Source organism: Procambarus clarkii, chromosome 50 (assembly GCF_040958095.1).
Source record: "Procambarus clarkii isolate CNS0578487 chromosome 50, FALCON_Pclarkii_2.0, whole genome shotgun sequence".
Taxonomy (NCBI): domain Eukaryota; kingdom Metazoa; phylum Arthropoda; class Malacostraca; order Decapoda; family Cambaridae; genus Procambarus; species Procambarus clarkii.
This window is the reverse complement of record NC_091199.1, coordinates 15546276-15563785: the sequence shown is the minus strand read 5'-3', so window position 1 is coordinate 15563785 and position 17510 is coordinate 15546276. Positions and strand designations below refer to the sequence as shown.

Below are 17510 nucleotides of genomic sequence, written 5' to 3'. Positions count from 1 at the left end.
GATTTAAATTTTCTACCTTGATTCCAAGTACCTCTACCACCTCATTGCTCGAGTTCAGGAGCTCTGTGCACGCCAGCTCTTCTTTAATATACAGACCTACTCCTCCACTTGACCTAATTACTCTGTCACATCTATATAGATTATAGTTATAGACGGGGGTTGATCCAGATTTCACTATCACATGTGGGATGGTGAGAATCAAGGATATTAAAGTGCTTCATGACTGAGCAGCTGTATATTTACACATGCACAATATAATACAGAGGGAGCCTAGCACAGCACTACAGCACATGCTCACTACATACCTCCTACACAACTTTACTACACAGCTGCACCATTTACAACAAAATAATACTAACAAATTATACTCAATCATTCATCTCAAACAAAATTTAATTAATATTTTCTCAATGACAGCTCACCTTATTGACATCTTTCATTATTGAAATTTATGATAATTGGATTCTGCTTTAAAATACTTCTGGGGCACCAGGCATTGTCCATGTGTGTGTGTGTGTGTGTACTCACCTATTTGTGCTTGCGGGGGTTGAGCTTTGGCTCTTTGGTCCCACCTCTCAACTGTCAATCAACTGGTGTACAGATTCCTGAGCCTACTGGGCTCTATCATATCTACATTTGAAACTGTGTATGGAGTCAGCCTCCACCACATCACTGCCTAATGCATTCCATCTGTTAACTACTCTGACACTGAAAAAGTTCTTTCTAACGTCTCTGTGGCTCATTTGGGTACTCATTTTCCACCTGTGTCCCCTTGTTTGCATACCACCCGTGTTAAACAGTTTATCTACACTGTCAATTCCTGAGAATTTTGTAGGTAGTGATCATGTCTCCCCTTACTCTTCTGTCTTCTAGTGTCGTGAGGTGCACATCTTGCACCCTTTCTTCGTAACTCATGCCTCTTAGTTCTGGGACTAGCCTAGTGGCATATCTCTGAACTTTTTCAAGCTTCGTCTTGTGCTTGACAAGGTACGGGCTCCATGCTGGGGCCGCATACTCCAGGATTGGTCTTACATATGTGATGTACAAGATTCTGAATGATTCCTTACATAGGTTCCTAAACACTGTTCTGATGTGAGCCAGCCTCGAATATGCCGCAGACGTTATTCTTTTTATGTGGGCTTCAGGAAACAGGTTTGGTGTGATATCAACTCCTAGATCTTTCTCTCTGTCCGTTTCATTAAGTACTTCATCTACTATTCTGTATCCTGCGTCTGGCCTCCTGTTTCCACTGCCTAGTTTCATTACTTTGCATTTACTCGGGTTGAACTTCAACAGCCATTTGTTGGACCATTCACTCAGTCTGTCCAGGTCATCTTGTAGCCTCCTACTATCATCCTTTGTTTCAATCCTCCTCATAATTTTTGCATCATCGGCAAACATTGAGAGAAACGATTCTATACCCTCTAGGAGATCATTTACATATATCAGAAACAGTATAGGTCCAAGGACTGACCCCTGCGGGACTCCACTTGTAACGTCTCGCCAATCTGAGACCTCACCCCCCTCATACTGACTCGTTGTCTCCTGTTGCTTAAGTACTCCTTTATCCAATGGAGTACCTTCCCTTTCACTCCAGCCTGCATCTCCAGCTTTTACACTAGCCTCTAGTGTGGTACTGTATCAAAGGCTTTCTGACAATCCAAAAATATGCAGTCTGCCCACCCTTCTCTTTCTTGCCTTATTTTTGTTGCAAAAATTCTTTGAGGGAGGCGGTCAGCCGAGCGGACAGAACGCTGGACTTGTGATCCTGTGGTCCTAGGTTCGATCCCAGGTGCCGGTGAGAAACAATGGGCAGAGTTTCTTTCACCCTATGCCCCTGTTATCTAGCAGTAAAATAGGTACCTGGGTGTTAGTCAGCTGTCACGGGCGGCTTCCTGGGGGTGGAGGCCTGGTCGAGGACCGGGACACTAAAAAGCCCGGAAATCATCTCAAGATAACCTGGTCGTAGAATTCAAGTAACCCTGTGAGGGTTAACCTACCATCCCTGAACCCATGTTGATGCTGTGTTACAAAGTTCTTTCACTCCAGATGCTCCACTAGCTTTCTTCGCACAATCTTCTCCATTAGCTTGCATGGTATGCAGGTTAGGGACACTGGCCTGTAGTTCAGTGCCTCCTGTCTATCCCCTTTCCTTCTGTGTGTATGTGTGTGTGTGTACTCACCTAATTGTGCTTACGGGGGTTGAGCTTTGGCTCTTTGGTCCCACCTCTCAACTGTCAATCAACTGATGTACGGATTCCTGATTCCTGATATGATAGAGCCCAGTAGGCTCAATCATATCTACATTTGAAACTGTGTATGGGGTCAGCCTCCACCACATCACTTCCTAGTGCATTCCATTTATTAACTACTCTGACACTGAAAAAATTCTTTCTAACGTCTCTGAACTGTGTGTGTGTGTGTGTGTGTGTGTGTGTGTGTGTGTGTGTGTGTGTGTGTCTGTCTATCCTACTAATATAATATCCTGTATTATATTATATACACAATATACTGTATATACATATACAAAGTATATATATCCTACAATATTACTAACAACACAATTCGAGCAAGTATACAGAATACTTGTATATACTTAATATATGCAAGTATACTTAATGACATACACAGAATAGAATAGAATAATTTCCCTTTTAAATCCAAGGTCAGCTTTTGGTTTTCTCTGGCAGGAGGGAGGAGAGCAGCCGGAGTTGAAATTGTGTGTTTTATGGTACTACGGTAAAAGTTTGAACAACAGAAAATTTTCGCTCATTTCCCAAGATTGATGAATAATGGAGTATTATTTCTCTAAGAAAATAATATATTTTTTATTTGTTCTAAACATACTGCAATGTGTAGCTGGTAGCCATTGCCAAAACTCCTCTCAGGTCAGACTGTGACCCTGGCAGGCTGTTCCCTCTTGAATTCTGGCAACCCTTGACCAGCCTATTTTCGAACTGTACCCCAGACCATTCCCCCTGCAAAATTGGTTGAAGCTAGCCCCAAGTATCTGGCCTCCAACCTTGACAGAAAAACACTCTCTCTTATACAGATTTGTAATTATAGGGTATTTATCTCCTTGGCTATTACTACCTAAGAAAAATATTAAGCTTCTTATTTTACATATTATTTTACATATAAAGTTATCAATTAGAATAATTTAGAAGCATGTGGCACCACCACACACAAATATTTTCCAAAATATTATGTAATAAACCATAATCTGTACTGTTTTCGTTCGTACTTATTAACACTTTCCTAAAATCTACAAAAGAAAATGTGAAAATAAGGGATAACACTATCTAAATTTAAGGAACTGATATCAATAACAAAATGTAATTACGTTGCACTTTTCAAACATTTTTCTGTCAATTTTGTTAACCCTTAGACTCCGCATATTGGGGGCCTGGTAGCGAAAAATATTCAAATTATGTAAAAAATAACTAAAAAATGTAAAAAAAAAATCTCAAACTCATTGGCTTCATTGTGGAGAAACTTCCATCAAAATATTTCAAAAATTGATTTTAGACGAATTTTTAAAAAATGAGAACGTTTTGTTAATAAGGAGAACAGCTCCTAATAACTGGAACTGCAGGATAATGCAGTAATAAAGAGATGCAAGCACCTGTCTGACGCTCAAACAAGAATAGTAGTTAGAAGTGCCTATAAAGTGGATATGCAGCTGGTGCTTTTATAGCATTGCTGAGTAATACATAATAACACAAATAATAATAAGTAACTATGTTATTATGCTCTATTTTATTACAGTATATATCATATAAATACAATGTCCAATGTTAATATATGTTACTTTCATCAATGTACCAAAATAAAAAAATTTAGTTGAAATTTTTTTTTTTTAAGATTTTAGTTTTTTACTCCTTTGTTTATGTTGTAATCTTTACATCCTGGAGAAGGCATATGTTTCCCTAACTATGTGAAGATAGAATGAAATTGGTCAACAAATAAATCAGTCACAACTCGCAAAAATTGGGACTTTTAATTTTTGGGGGCCGATTTTTTCTCTGATTTCAAACTCTATTTTATTTTTTCTCTTTAGGTTGTTTTGATGATTAGGGACCATATTAGGGCTTTTTCACTTGTGTAAAGTATACCCTAAATATATTTCCTAAATCATTATAATTATTATAATTATCCCTATACAATGGGGGCCTCGACTTACGATGCTAATCCGTTCCCAGAGACGGATCGTAAGTCGAAATATCGTAATTCGAAGCGATTTTTCCCGTAAGAAATAAAGAGAATTGAATTAATCTGTTCCCTACCCTCCAAAATATTAACATACAAATACATTTTATACTGAATACAATGTTTTTTCTAACTACAATACAGTACCTAAGTTTATCTTACCTTTATGGAGGGCTCTTGATGGCGTATGGAAGATGGTGATGAGAGGGGAGAGAAGAGTTGTTACTGTTTGGAAGGGGAGTCCCCTTCCATTATCACATCAGGCAGTGATGTTTTCTCTGGGGTACTCTCTCTCCTACGTTTTTCCTGAATACCACTAGGACCTGGTTGTGGTTCAGTGCTTGTTTGTCTCACTACAAATTTGTCGAGACATTTGTTTTTCCCTTCGTTTTAACATTTGTCTGTAATGATGCGTCACAGTGTCATTGAATAGGTTAAGGCAACGACCTTCTGCAGCTTGATTTGGGCGAGTTGTTTCAGCAAAGGTTTGCAATTCTTCCCATGCTGCACACATTTTCTTAATTGTTGAGGAAGAGACATTCTGTACTCTGGTTTCTGCTCTATGGTCATCCTTACATGGGTTTTCATATCTTGAGCCTTACCACTGACTTTCCTGGAACTCATGGCATGATATATAATAATTACTTTAATGTTCAAAATGCAAAAAATCACCACAAAAGCGGAATTTCTTTCAGGCGCGATCGTCACTAAGTGGGCAGCTGTAGTAAACTGAGGCAGGTCGGCCGCGTGACCGGGAACCACGCGCTCGGTCGACCCGAACATGTACCAACAAATATCAGAAGTCGACAACACCATCGGATGTAGAGTCGCATTTTTTGATGAAATTTACATCGTAACCCTCCCTCCCTCCATCGGGAGGGAGCCGGTCGGCCGAGTGGATAGCACGCGGGACTTGTGATCCTGGGGTCCTGGGTTCGATCCCAGGCGCCGGCGAGAAACAATGGGCAGAGTTTCTTTCACCCTATGCCCCTGTTAACTAGCAGTAAAATAGGTACCTGGGTGTTAGTCAGCTGTCACGGGCTGCTTCCTGGGGGTTGAGGACCGGGCCACGGGGACACTAAAAGCCCCGAAATCATCTCAAGATAACCTCAAGAAATTATCGTAAGTAGGGGGCAATCGTATGTCGAGGTGCCACTGTATTTTGTGTTTTTTGGGGGTTATTTTTTCTTGACTTCATTTCAACACACATTGACCTACAACTTTCACATATTCGAGTACAAATGCCAAACCATGTTTATTAAAACATACAATTAAATTAACGAATTAAAACTACCTTTATTCATTGTTGATAACTTCAACTTCAATTATCTCTGAAACCAGAGTTTCAACTTTGAGTGGCTTCTAAAATTCCAGTTTTTTACCAATTCTCACTATTTTGACTTATTGTGTGCTCAGCTGTCTCTTCTACAATCCCTATATAATGGATTTTTCATAAACTTTATACATTTGAAGTTATAATTTTTTTTGGTCTAAATTTGCCGCATATTTCAAATGCCCTATTGACGATTTTTTTTTACAGTAAACTATACTGAAAACCTATACAGTATTCTAATTTGATGAAAATGAAGATCATATGCTATTCTGAGAGATTTATAATATTAAATAAACAACTGGTGATAGTTCACATTTTTTATTCTGAATTGAATATAAGAAGTTTTCAATATTCAATTTTAAAATTAATTTTGATTCTCTTGTTTTTCAAGTTACGCTGTGATCATTTAGACAATGTTGGAGCATTTGCCTAGATGATTATGGAAAAAAAACTTGGAAAGTGCTTGTGAAAGCTTTAAAAACTTATGTTAAATTATTTTGTCAAATCATATACAGTATGTATGTATTGCGCTAACGAAGGGTTAATGTGTGTATGTGTATTTACTATTTGTGCCTGCAGAACTGAGCTATTAGCTCTTGCACCCAGCCTTTCTAACCAATCTATTTTTCCTATACTGTATTGTCTACTACATAAATATCTCTAACACATACAGACAGTCCCCTAAGAAGCAGCTCATAGCAGCTGTCTAACACTCAGGTACCTATGTGCTGCATCAGGGTAAAAGAAACTCTGCCCATTTGTTACTGCTAAGAAATTCTGCCCATTTGTTACTGCTATGGCCAGGAGTCAAACCCTTAGGACTACGACCCCCGAGAACTGTCCTCTCAGCCGCGAGGCCCCATGCGTGTGTGTGTGTAATTACCTAAGTGTAGTTACAGGATGAGAACTAAGCTCGTGGTGTCCCACTTCCCAGTACTCTGTCATAAAACACTTTGAAACTACTGATGGTTTTCATTAGTCGTTTACATAAATGAAGAATAGTATGGGACCCAGCACTGACCCTTGAGGCACCCTGCTTGTACAGTATGTATGCCAGTTGGACTCCTCGCCCCTCACTGTCACTATCTGACACCTGTCTGTGAGGTAATTCCTTACCCATGTTAATGTGTTTCCATCAACTCCTGCCTGCCTCTCAAGTTTGTATAGCAACCTCCTGTATGGTACTGTATCAAAGGCTTTTTGGCAGTCCAGAAATATGTACAGTATGTAATTACCAAAGTGTAGTTACAGGATGAGAGTTACACTCATGCGTGTTCCATCTTCCCAGTACTCTTTGTCATATAACGCTTTGAAAGTAATGATGGCTTTGGCCTCTACCACCACCTTGCCGGAACAACCGTGGACATTTTCAAGAGGAAACTAGATTTATTCCTCCAAGGAGTGCCAGACCAACCGGGCTGTGGTGGGTATGTGGGCCTGCGGGCCGCTCCAAGCAACAGCCTAGTGGACCAAACTCTCACAAGTCAAGCCTGGCCTCGGGCCGGGCTTGGGGAGTAGAAGAACTCCCAGAACCCCATCAACCAGGTATCAACCAGGTACCTTACCTAACTTGTTCCAATCATCTATCAATCTCGGTGCAAATTAAAACTTTCTAATATTTTTTCGGCACCTTTGTTTCCTTTGCTTGAATCTGTGTCCTCTCGTTCTTGAATTTTCTGGTTTTAGGTATTTGTGTGTGCATGCACACTCCTTACTAGTGTGCATTGTGATGAGTGTGAGATAAGTATAATAGCGCTTATATTAGTGAACACCAACAGTAGCTGGTGTCAGTGAACACCAACAGTAGCTGGAGTCAGTGAACACCAACAGTAGCTGGTGTTTGTGAACACCAACAGTAGCTGGTGTCAGTGAACACCAACAGTAGCTGGTGTCGGTGAACACCAACAGTAGCTGGTGTCAGTGAACACCAACAGTAGCTGGTGTCGGTGAACACCAACAGTAGCTGGTGTCAGTGAACACCAACAATAGTTGGTGTCGGTGAACACCAACAGTAGCTGGTGTCAGTGAACACCAACAGTAGCTGGTGTCAGTGAACACCAACAGTAGCTGGTGTCAGTGAACACCAACAATAGTTGGTGTCAGCGAACGCCAACAGTAGCTGGTGTCAGTGAACACCAACAGTAGCTGGTGTCAGTGAACACCAACAGTAGCTGGTGTCAGTGAACACCAACAGTAGCTGGTGTCAGTGAACACCAACAGTAGCTGGTGTCAGTGAACACCAACAGTAGCTGGTGTCAGTGAACACCAACAGTAGCTGGTGTCAGTGAACACCAACAGTAGCTGGTGTCGGTGAACACCAACAGTAGCTGGTGTCGGTGAACACCAACAGTAGCTGGTGTCGGTGAACACCAACAGTAGCTGGTGTCAGTGAACACCAACAATAGTTGGTGTCGGTGAACACCAACAGTAGCTGGTGTCGGTGAACACCAACAGTAGCTGGTGTCAGTGAACACCAACAATAGTTGGTGTCGGTGAACACCAACAGTAGCTGGTGTCAGTGAACACCAACAGTAGCTGGTGTCAGTGAACACCAACAGTAGCTGGTGTCAGTGAACACCAACAGTAGCTGGTGTCAGTGAACACCAACAGTAGCAGGTGTCAGTGAACACCAACAGTAGCTGGTGTCAGTGAACACCAACAGTAGCTGGTGTCGGTGAACACCAACAGTAGCTGGTGTCAGTGAACACCAACAGTAGCAGGTGTCAGTGAACACCAACAGTAGCTGGTGTCGGTGAACACCAACAGTAGCTGGTGTCAGTGAACACCAACAGTAGCTGGTGTCAGTGAACACCAACAGTAGCTGGTGTCAGTGAACACCAACAGTAGCTGGTGTCGGTGAACACCAACAGTAGCTGGTGTCAGTGAACACCAACAGTAGCAGGTGTCAGTGAACACCAACAGTAGCAGGTGTCAGTGAACACCAACAGTAGCTGGTGTCAGTGAACACCAACAGTAGCTGGTGTCAGTGAACACCAACAGTAGCTGGTGTCTGTGAACACCAACAGTAGCTGGTGTCAGTGAACACCAACAGTAGCTGGTGTCAGTGAACACCAACAGTAGCTGGTGTCAGTGAACACCAACAGTAGCTGGTGTCAGTGAACACCAACAGTAGCTGGTGTCAGTGAACACCAACAGTAGCTGGTGTCGGTGAACACCAACAGTAGCTGGTGTCGGTGAACATTAACTGTGTACATGAGCATGAACTGTTTAACAAATGTGAACTCAGTGCACCATATTCACCTTCAAGTGTGTATGCAATAATCAATGGAACACTAAGTAAACAAACCTCTCTTTCTAGTGTTTATAGTAAACTGTACTTGCTCTTCACCTTCATTTATACTACATGAGTTACTAGTGTTATGCTCTCTACACATACTAATTAGCAATATATGGAACACATATTCTTCAATATGAAAAGTGCCTGTCAATATGTTATCTTAAATATATAAAACAACCACTTTACACTATTTTCTACTTCATCTTGTGTTTTGAGTGGTGTCTTTACTCTTACTGATCTGTGTAATACACTCAACATGAGGTCTGCTTCAACATTGTTTCATGGTAAGACATCTCTTATAAATAATATTTTGCAATCAAATTGGAATTAAAGTAAATGAGCAGATAAGGCTTGGAACATGTTGTGGAGAGCAACTAAACCATTACATTCAATATTCCTGGTCTTAATCTTCAGGCTCTGCTCACAGGCATAGAATTCCTTTATAACTGGAATACATGCATATCAACAAATACCACCAAGAACAATTATGTAGATGACAAAACAGGATAGACCCTATACACCTGGACACAACCCCCTTGTTCCTTACCATACATGGCATTCATAACTCATACACTCGGACACAACCACCTTTTGTCCAAGTGTATCACTAAATTAAAATGCAAAATGCAACTAGACCAAGAGCAGTGATTATAATTATTATTCTGGCTTCTTATACTTTTGTCTCCAAGTACTAGAAATGGACTCAAAACATAAATCAGCTGCTGCTTATTAATTAACATTTAAATAATAAATATATATACAATAAACCATAAAATGAAAATACTGTATATAACTTTCAAACTGGAAGAACAGGCTGGTATTCAGGGTAAAGATATTACTACAGCAAAAGGAGTTCCTTATCAACTTATAGTACTGAACAGTCTTTAGCCAACTCTGACATGATGAACAACTTCACCTAAATGCTGAACATTTTCTGGACAAAATTTTGTTAAACCTCCATTAAAATAGGAAGTTGTTACCTTGAAAATATTTGTAAAACATAAGACAAACCAAGAAGTGAGTGAAGAAACTTTGCCTCTCACTGACTGTCGGAGGAGGAATCCCTTTATAGTCAACCATCTGAGCGAACCAAACTGGTCCCACATGCTCATATTCTGATAATTAAAGAAAAGAGCAACATTTGTTCCTTAATTAAATAGTCTTGAGATGAAAGCAGACTTACTCCATTTCACAAAGTGTACAATATGTCAAGCAGCGCACACGGAGATGGGCGAGTGACGGGGTTCTGGTCAACCACCACACACTACACTTCCCAAGGAACAACCTGTTAGTTGGGGTTCTGGGAGTTCTTCTACTCCCCAAGCCTGGCCCAGGGCCAGGCTTGACTGGCAAGTTGACAAGGAAGGAATTCACAAGTAGGCCACAATATATGTGTACACATGCTCTGATAATATCATTCAGTGTATATTACAACAACTGGGTCATAACACATTAAGGTGCTTGAAACATTTGGGAAACTCTATAAGAACCACTCTAGTTCACCAGCTACCAACTTCCATGCTATTTTGAAGTAAAATTTTTTAATTTGTCAGACATATATTTCTTATGAATTTGTTTTTAATTCAATCTATTAATCAAGGTATTTGTTACACAGGTGGAGAAGTCAGAAAAGAATAACTGTGCAACAAGGAAACCACATCTCAAACACCACCTCCACCTTCCTGACCACACATCTCCACCATACATCTCCTCCTCCACCTTCCTGCCACACATCTCCACCATACATCTCCTCCTCCACCTTCCTGACCACACATCTCCACCATACAACTCCTCCTCCACCTTCCTGACCACACATCTCCACCATACAACTCCTCCTCCACCTTCCTGACCACACATCTCCACCATACAACTCCTCCTCCACCTTCCTGACCACACATCTCCACCATACAACTCCTCCTCCACCTTCCTGCCACACATCTCCACCATACATCTCCTCCTCCACCTTCCTGACCACACATCTCCACCATACAACTCCTCCTCCACCTTCCTGACCACACATCTCCACCATACAACTCCTCCTCCACCTTCCTGACCACACATCTCCACCATACAACTCCTCCTCCACCTTCCTGACCACACATCTCCACCATACAACTCCTCCTCCACCTTCCTGCCACACATCTCCACCATACATCTCCTCCTCCACCTTCCTGCCACACATCTCCACCATACATCTCCTCCTCCACCTTCCTGCCACACATCTCCACCATACAACTCCTCCTCCACCTTCCTGCCACACATCTCCACCATACATCTCCTCCTCCAACTTCCTGCCACACATCTCCACCATACATCTCCTCCTCCACCTTCCTGACCACACATCTCCACCATACAACTCCTCCTCCACCTTCCTGCCACACATCTCCACCATACATCTCCTCCTCCACCTTCCTGGCCACACATCTCCACCATACATCTCCTCCTCCACCTTCCTGGCCACACATCTCCACCATACATCTCCTCCTCCACCTTCCTGGCCACACATCTCCACCATACAACTCCTCCTCCACCTTCCTGGCCACACATCTCCACCATACAAGCAACTATTAAGGTCAAGAGCTTCCCTGCTACCAACAAGGTGTCTATATAAGGCCGACAACATTACCACAAGCCACACAACATGTGACAACCCCTAATATTGCTACTGATCCTTCACCTTAAGTCTTGTGGCCTCAACGTTGTCCATGTCTCTCCATGCATTTTCATCAAATAATCATTAAGCTCCATATATCCAAAGCAGTTTAATATTTAATTTCTTACTTGCTAACTTGTGTCAGGAGAAACACCTGCTGACACCTTGGGTCAAGAGCAACACCTGCTGACACCCTTGGGTCAAGAGCAACACCTGCTGACACCTTGGGTCAAGAGCAACACCTGCTGACACCTTGGGTCAAGAGCAACACCTGCTGACACCTTGGGTCAAGAGCAACACCTGCTGACACCTTGGGTCAAGAGCAACAACTGCTGACACCTTGGGTCAAGAGCAACACCTGCTGACACCTTGGGTCAAGAGCAACACCTGCTGACACCTTGGGTCAAGAGCAACACCTGCTGACACCTTGGGTCAAGAGCAACACCTGCTGACACCTTGGGTCAAGAGCAACACCTGCTGACACCTTGGGTCAAGAGCAACACCTGCTGACACCTTGGGTCAAGAACAACACCTGCTGACACCTTGGGTCAAGAACAACACCTGCTGACACCTTGGGTCAAGAGCAACACCTGCTGACACCTTGGGTCAAGAGCAACACCTGCTGACAATAATGGTGAGGGAAAACACAAAGTTCAAGCACATAATTTCAGAGATTTATATATATTCTATATATAAATCTTCCTCTTCTATATATTTTCTTTACTTTTAAAATAATATAGCTACTGTCCTTCACCAGTGAATGTCAACCATTTAATCATTACTCTACACTTCTCATATTAATGACATGATGAACATTTAAACATTAATTCTTTTTTTAACATATTAATTGTACCTTGACTGTCAACCATTTAAACAATAATTCTTCTTTTATATCATATTAATCACACAATGAATGTCAGTTATTTAAACAATCTTTCAATACTGTACACTGAACCTAAACAAACTTAATACACCATACAGTGACCTGTGCACAGGCACAATACAATTATATTAATTTTGTATACATATTACAGAAATTCAAGAATTTTTGTTTATTGTATAACATTTCATGTAAATTTTTAAAGACACACAAGTTCCCTCATTATGGTAAAGTCGGAGACTGTAATGATACAAGCAGCAGGCCTCTGGCGGTGACTTTATGTTCCTCACCAAGGATGTTATGAAGCGTAAAGGATAAATAGACCTCAAAAATCCCCGCCAGCCATCTTCTAATGGAACCCCGTGATGTATGCTTGATAGGAAACCCTCCCCTGACATACTATTTTGTCCATTCCTGTACCATTTTATGTTTAAGTTTAAAGTGACTCTTAAGGTTGCTTGGATCACCAGTAGAATATAGGCAAAGATTACAATGGTATGGCCTTTCCCCAGTGTGAGTCCTAATGTGCTTAATTAAGTTGAATTTCTTCTGAGTTACATGCTGACAGTATGGGCATTTAAAAAAGCGAGGTTGTTCATGACTCTGAGTGGGCAGTGTGTGAGTCCAAGTGGACAGAGCCTGTGTAGGGAGAAGCTGGTCGGCTGGAGGACGCTGGGTGGAAGGATCAAGCACGCCACCAGGCACACCGCCCATTGTCCTGCTGCCATACTGAAAAGAGAGGCACCAGTTCAGTGAGAGGCTTACCAGCATCGCACTCCACCCCACACCCTACCATCACCTTCACCGCACACAGCAGTGAGTGGCTTACCAAAATTGCCCTCCATCCTCTACCACCCCTCATCTCTACTCCATTCAGTAATGAGCAGCTCACCACCATTGCCCACCCCCCCCCCCAATCAACCAATACACCAAAGAGCAGGGAGTGGCTCAAATATAATCACCTGCACACATGACCCCACCCTCCCACTCTACAAAGCACATTGTGCTATAATGTCCTCCCTGAAAATAGCATGCATATATATTATATATATATATTATATACATTATATATATATATATATATATATATATATATATATATATATATATATATATATATAATATATATAATATTACACACACACACACATCACAGCAGTGTGTAATGTGTAATGTATGAAAATGTAAATCATACCCAAATTATAAATACAGGTACTATTTATATTCAATGCACAGATGTATATCATAAGGACATGGACATGCATGAATGTAATCACACACACGACTTGATAATGGTCCATGATGGACCGAAATGTCGTCACATTCAATTAATTTCATATTTTTGGGTTGTGTTATACAGTACAGTATATTAATTAATCACATATATTCTGTAATATATTTGACAAGGCAATAAACATACACAGAGTACCACCAATGTTTTTAATTATATAATGACAACTCATTTTTCAATCTAAATCTAAAATTGAACACAAAGATTCAGAGTCATATCTGCAGTCCAGTTGCCCCAATGGTGTCAATATCAACACCATGCAGTGAGCGAATGTGTTTGCGAAGATTGCCACGCTCATTGCTGCGATGTGGACAGTGAGGACAGCCATATGGTTTTTCTCCTGTATGAGTCCGAAGATGAACTCTTAAGTTATCTCGTCGACTGATCACTTTACCGCACACAGGACACACGATGCCAAATCCACCACTTCTGACACCAACACCAACACAATCGCTACTGCCAGCACCTTCACTACAGCTGCTGCTTCTGTCCCCAGCGCGCTGCCACTGCAAAGAGAGCCCACCGTTACTCTCGCGACTAAAAGACTTGGGTCAGCTTATCAGTTGGGCATGAACAATAAACACATTCCAGGAGACTTACAGCACTTTCTTCCAAAATTATTAATCCACAAAGATGTAAAGATTGACAAAACCCTTTCCAATAGCAGAAGCACATCTTGCAATTCTCAACTCATGTCTCAACACACGAAGAAATTCTCTAGTTAATCATATGATTTCTTAATTTCATGAGACCAGTTGGAGGCAGCAGCATCCATGCACAGCTACTGATTGAGCATCCACAAAACACAATTCTTTTAATTAAAATAGTGGGTGTGGAGCAGATTGCCCAGTATTTTCAGAGAGATCCCTTCCATGTATTGAGCGAACATGCTTGCGAAGATTGCCTCCAGTTTTGCTACGGTGCGGGCAGTGAGGACAGGCATAAGGCTTCTCCCCTGTGTGTGTACGCATGTGGACCCTCAAGTTGTCCCGCCGACTGATCACTTTGCCACATACAGGACAAATTACACTCAGTCCACCACCAACTATAACAGTGCTGCTACCGTCGCCACTCCTCCCCACGTGCCGCCACTGCAAAGAAGAGCCCTCCGTTACTACTTCGTACACACCTGCGGGCCATTCATCATGCCAGAAAATAAAGAAGCCACCAACAGTCAATATTATAATAATATCCAACTATGCCTAACAGGATGATTAACAAAATCTCCAATGCCATGAAATTGTATTTATTCTTTTGAAACAGACAAGCCTCAGTTTGACACGGGTTGAGTGACAGTTTAGCATATGTCAGGTGATACTGCAATACCAACATTTCAGATCGGGTACCAGTTTGTAATCATTATAAGTGAAAGATCTCGGCCTCTAGACAAACGTGAAGCCCCGAGATACGGCATTATTATATTGATTCAAAACCAACATTGGTGTCACCTATATAGATACAGTATAATCTTTGATTTTTAGGTGCACAGGAAAATGCATGAAATTTCTGATTTTTACAACAAACCAAAAATTAAATATTTTTGTTACTTTTCATGCTAATATAGTATAGACTCGCACCATAACAACAATATTTGAAATTCCTCAACGAGTTTAATATTATACAAATTATATTTAACTCTGCGTTAATTAAGGAGCAATAAAATGTTCATCTTCAAAAACTAAGACAGTTAGGTTAGGTCGTGGTTTTCTATTCAGCTTTTCAGGTAAACTCAAATATTCACAATATATTTGACAGTACGGTTTAATACTAAGTGAAAATAAGTACAATTCTTGACTGTCATACATAGTACATAATTGCACTTAAGGGGCTGTTACATTTACCTCCCCATTTCTGGAGGACAGGCTGCTCAGTTTTACTTGAGAATGTAAACCTTGACACACTGCAAAAAATTTAAGTTTTTTGTTTAACTCTTTAAGTGCAGTTATCATCATATGTTGATACTTTAAGTAATGTGGTCATCATATGTTGATCCCTTAGGTAATGTGGTCATCACATGTTGATCCCTTAGGTAATGTGGTCGTCATGTGTTGATCCCTTAGGTAATGTGGTCGTCATGTGTTGATCCCTTAGGTAATGTGGTCGTCATGTGTTGATCCCTTAGGTAATGTGGTCATCACATGTTGATCTCTTAGGTAATGTGGTCATCACATGTTGATCTCTTAGGTAATGTGGTCATCACATGTTGATCTCTTAGGTAATGTGGTCATCATGTGTTGATCCCTTAGGTAATGTGGTCATCACATGTTGATCTCTTAGGTAATGTGGTCATCACATGTTGATCCCTTAGGTAATGTGGTCATCACATGTTGATCCCTTAGGTAATGTGGTCATCACATGTTGATCCCTTAGGTAATGTGGTCGTCATGTGTTGATCCCTTAGGTAATGTGGTCATCACATGTTGATCCCTTAGGTAATGTGGTCATCACATGTTGATCCCTTAGGTAATGTGGTCATCACATGTTGATCCCTTAGGTAATGTGGTCGTCATGTGTTGATCCCTTAGGTAATGTGGTCGTCATGTGTTGATCCCTTAGGTAATGTGGTCATCACATGTTGATCCCTTAGGTAATGTGGTCATCACATGTTGATCCCTTAGGTAATGTGGTCATCACATGTTGATCCCTTAGGTAATGTGGTCGTCATGTGTTGATCCCTTAGGTAATGTGGTCGTCATGTGTTGATCCCTTAGGTAATGTGGTCATCACATGTTGATCCCTTAGGTAATGTGGTCGTCATGTGTTGATCCCTTAGGTAATGCGGTCGTCATGTGTTGATCCCTTAGGTAATGTGGTCATCACATGTTGATCCCTTAGGTAATGTTGTCATCATATGTTGATCTCTTAGGTAATGTGGTCATCACATGTTGATCTCTTAGGTAATGTGGTCGTCATGTGTTGATCCCTTAGGTAATGTGGTCATCACATGTTGATCTCTTAGGTAATGTGGTCATCACATGTTGATCTCTTAGGTAATGTGGTCATCACATGTTGATCCCTTAGGTAATGTTGTCATCATATGTTGATCTCTTAGGTAATGCGGTCGTCATGTGTTGATCCCTTAGGTAATGTGGTCATCACATGTTGATCTCTTAGGTAATGTGGTCATCACATGTTGATCTCTTAGGTAATGTGGACGTCACATGTTGATCCCTTAGGTAATGTGGTCGTCATGTGTTGATCCCTTAGGTAATGTGGTCATCATGTGTTGATCTCTTAGGTAATGTGGTCGTCATGTGTTGATCCCTTAGGTAATGTGGTCGTCATGTGTTGATCCCTTAGGTAATGTGGTCATCATATGTTGATCCCTTAGGTAATGTTGTCATCATATGTTGATTGCAGTTATTATCACCAAACTGTAAACACAGTTATTGTATTGTATACAAGTGGCTTGTGGTTATTGTATACTGTGGCTTGTGGTTATTGTATACTGTGGCTTGTAGTTATTGTATACTGTGGCTTGTGGTTATTGTATACTGTGGCTTGTGGTTATTGTATACTAGTGGCTTGTGGTTATTGTATACTGTGGCTTGTGGTTATTGTATACAAGTGGCTTGTGGTTATTGTATACTGTGGCTTGTGGTTATTGTATACTGTGGCTTGTGGTTATTGTATACAAGTGGCTTGTGGTTATTGTATACTGTGGCTTGTGGTTATTGTATACTGTGGCTTGTAGTTATTGTATACTGTGGCTTGTGGTTATTGTATACTGTGGCTTGTGGTTATTGTATACTGTGGCTTGTGGTTATTGTATACTGTGGCTTGTGGTTATTGTATACTGTGGCTTGTGGTTATTGTATACTGTGGCTTGTGGTTATTGTATACTGT

The 17510-nt window shown here is 41.1% G+C and overlaps 1 protein-coding gene and 1 long non-coding RNA gene across 13 annotated transcripts in view; both read right to left on the bottom strand.

Moving 5' to 3' along the window:
- LOC123772612 (protein bric-a-brac 2) overlaps positions 1 to 17510 on the bottom strand; it is a 309393-nt gene that overhangs the window by 115975 nt on the left and 175908 nt on the right. The window contains exons 5-7 of one of the 12 annotated variants that reach the window (XR_011222568.1): positions 11168 to 13102; positions 10560 to 10967; positions 8851 to 10518 (exon numbers count right to left, since the gene is read on the bottom strand). The exons of 6 other annotated variants lie outside the window; for them this stretch is intronic. Coding sequence is in view for 2 of the 6 variants with exons in the window: in XM_045765849.2 (XP_045621805.1) it covers positions 13877 to 14170 (294 nt within the window). In the remaining 4 variants the exon portion in view is untranslated. 5 more of the 12 variants (XR_011222567.1, XR_011222566.1, XR_006774679.2 and 2 more) reach the window with 5 other exon arrangements.
- On the bottom strand, positions 221 to 7513 carry LOC138351615 (uncharacterized). Its single transcript, XR_011222569.1, has 2 exons — positions 7103 to 7513; positions 221 to 6886 (listed from the first exon to the last, which is right to left on the bottom strand). It is a non-coding gene; the product is annotated as an uncharacterized lncRNA (long non-coding RNA).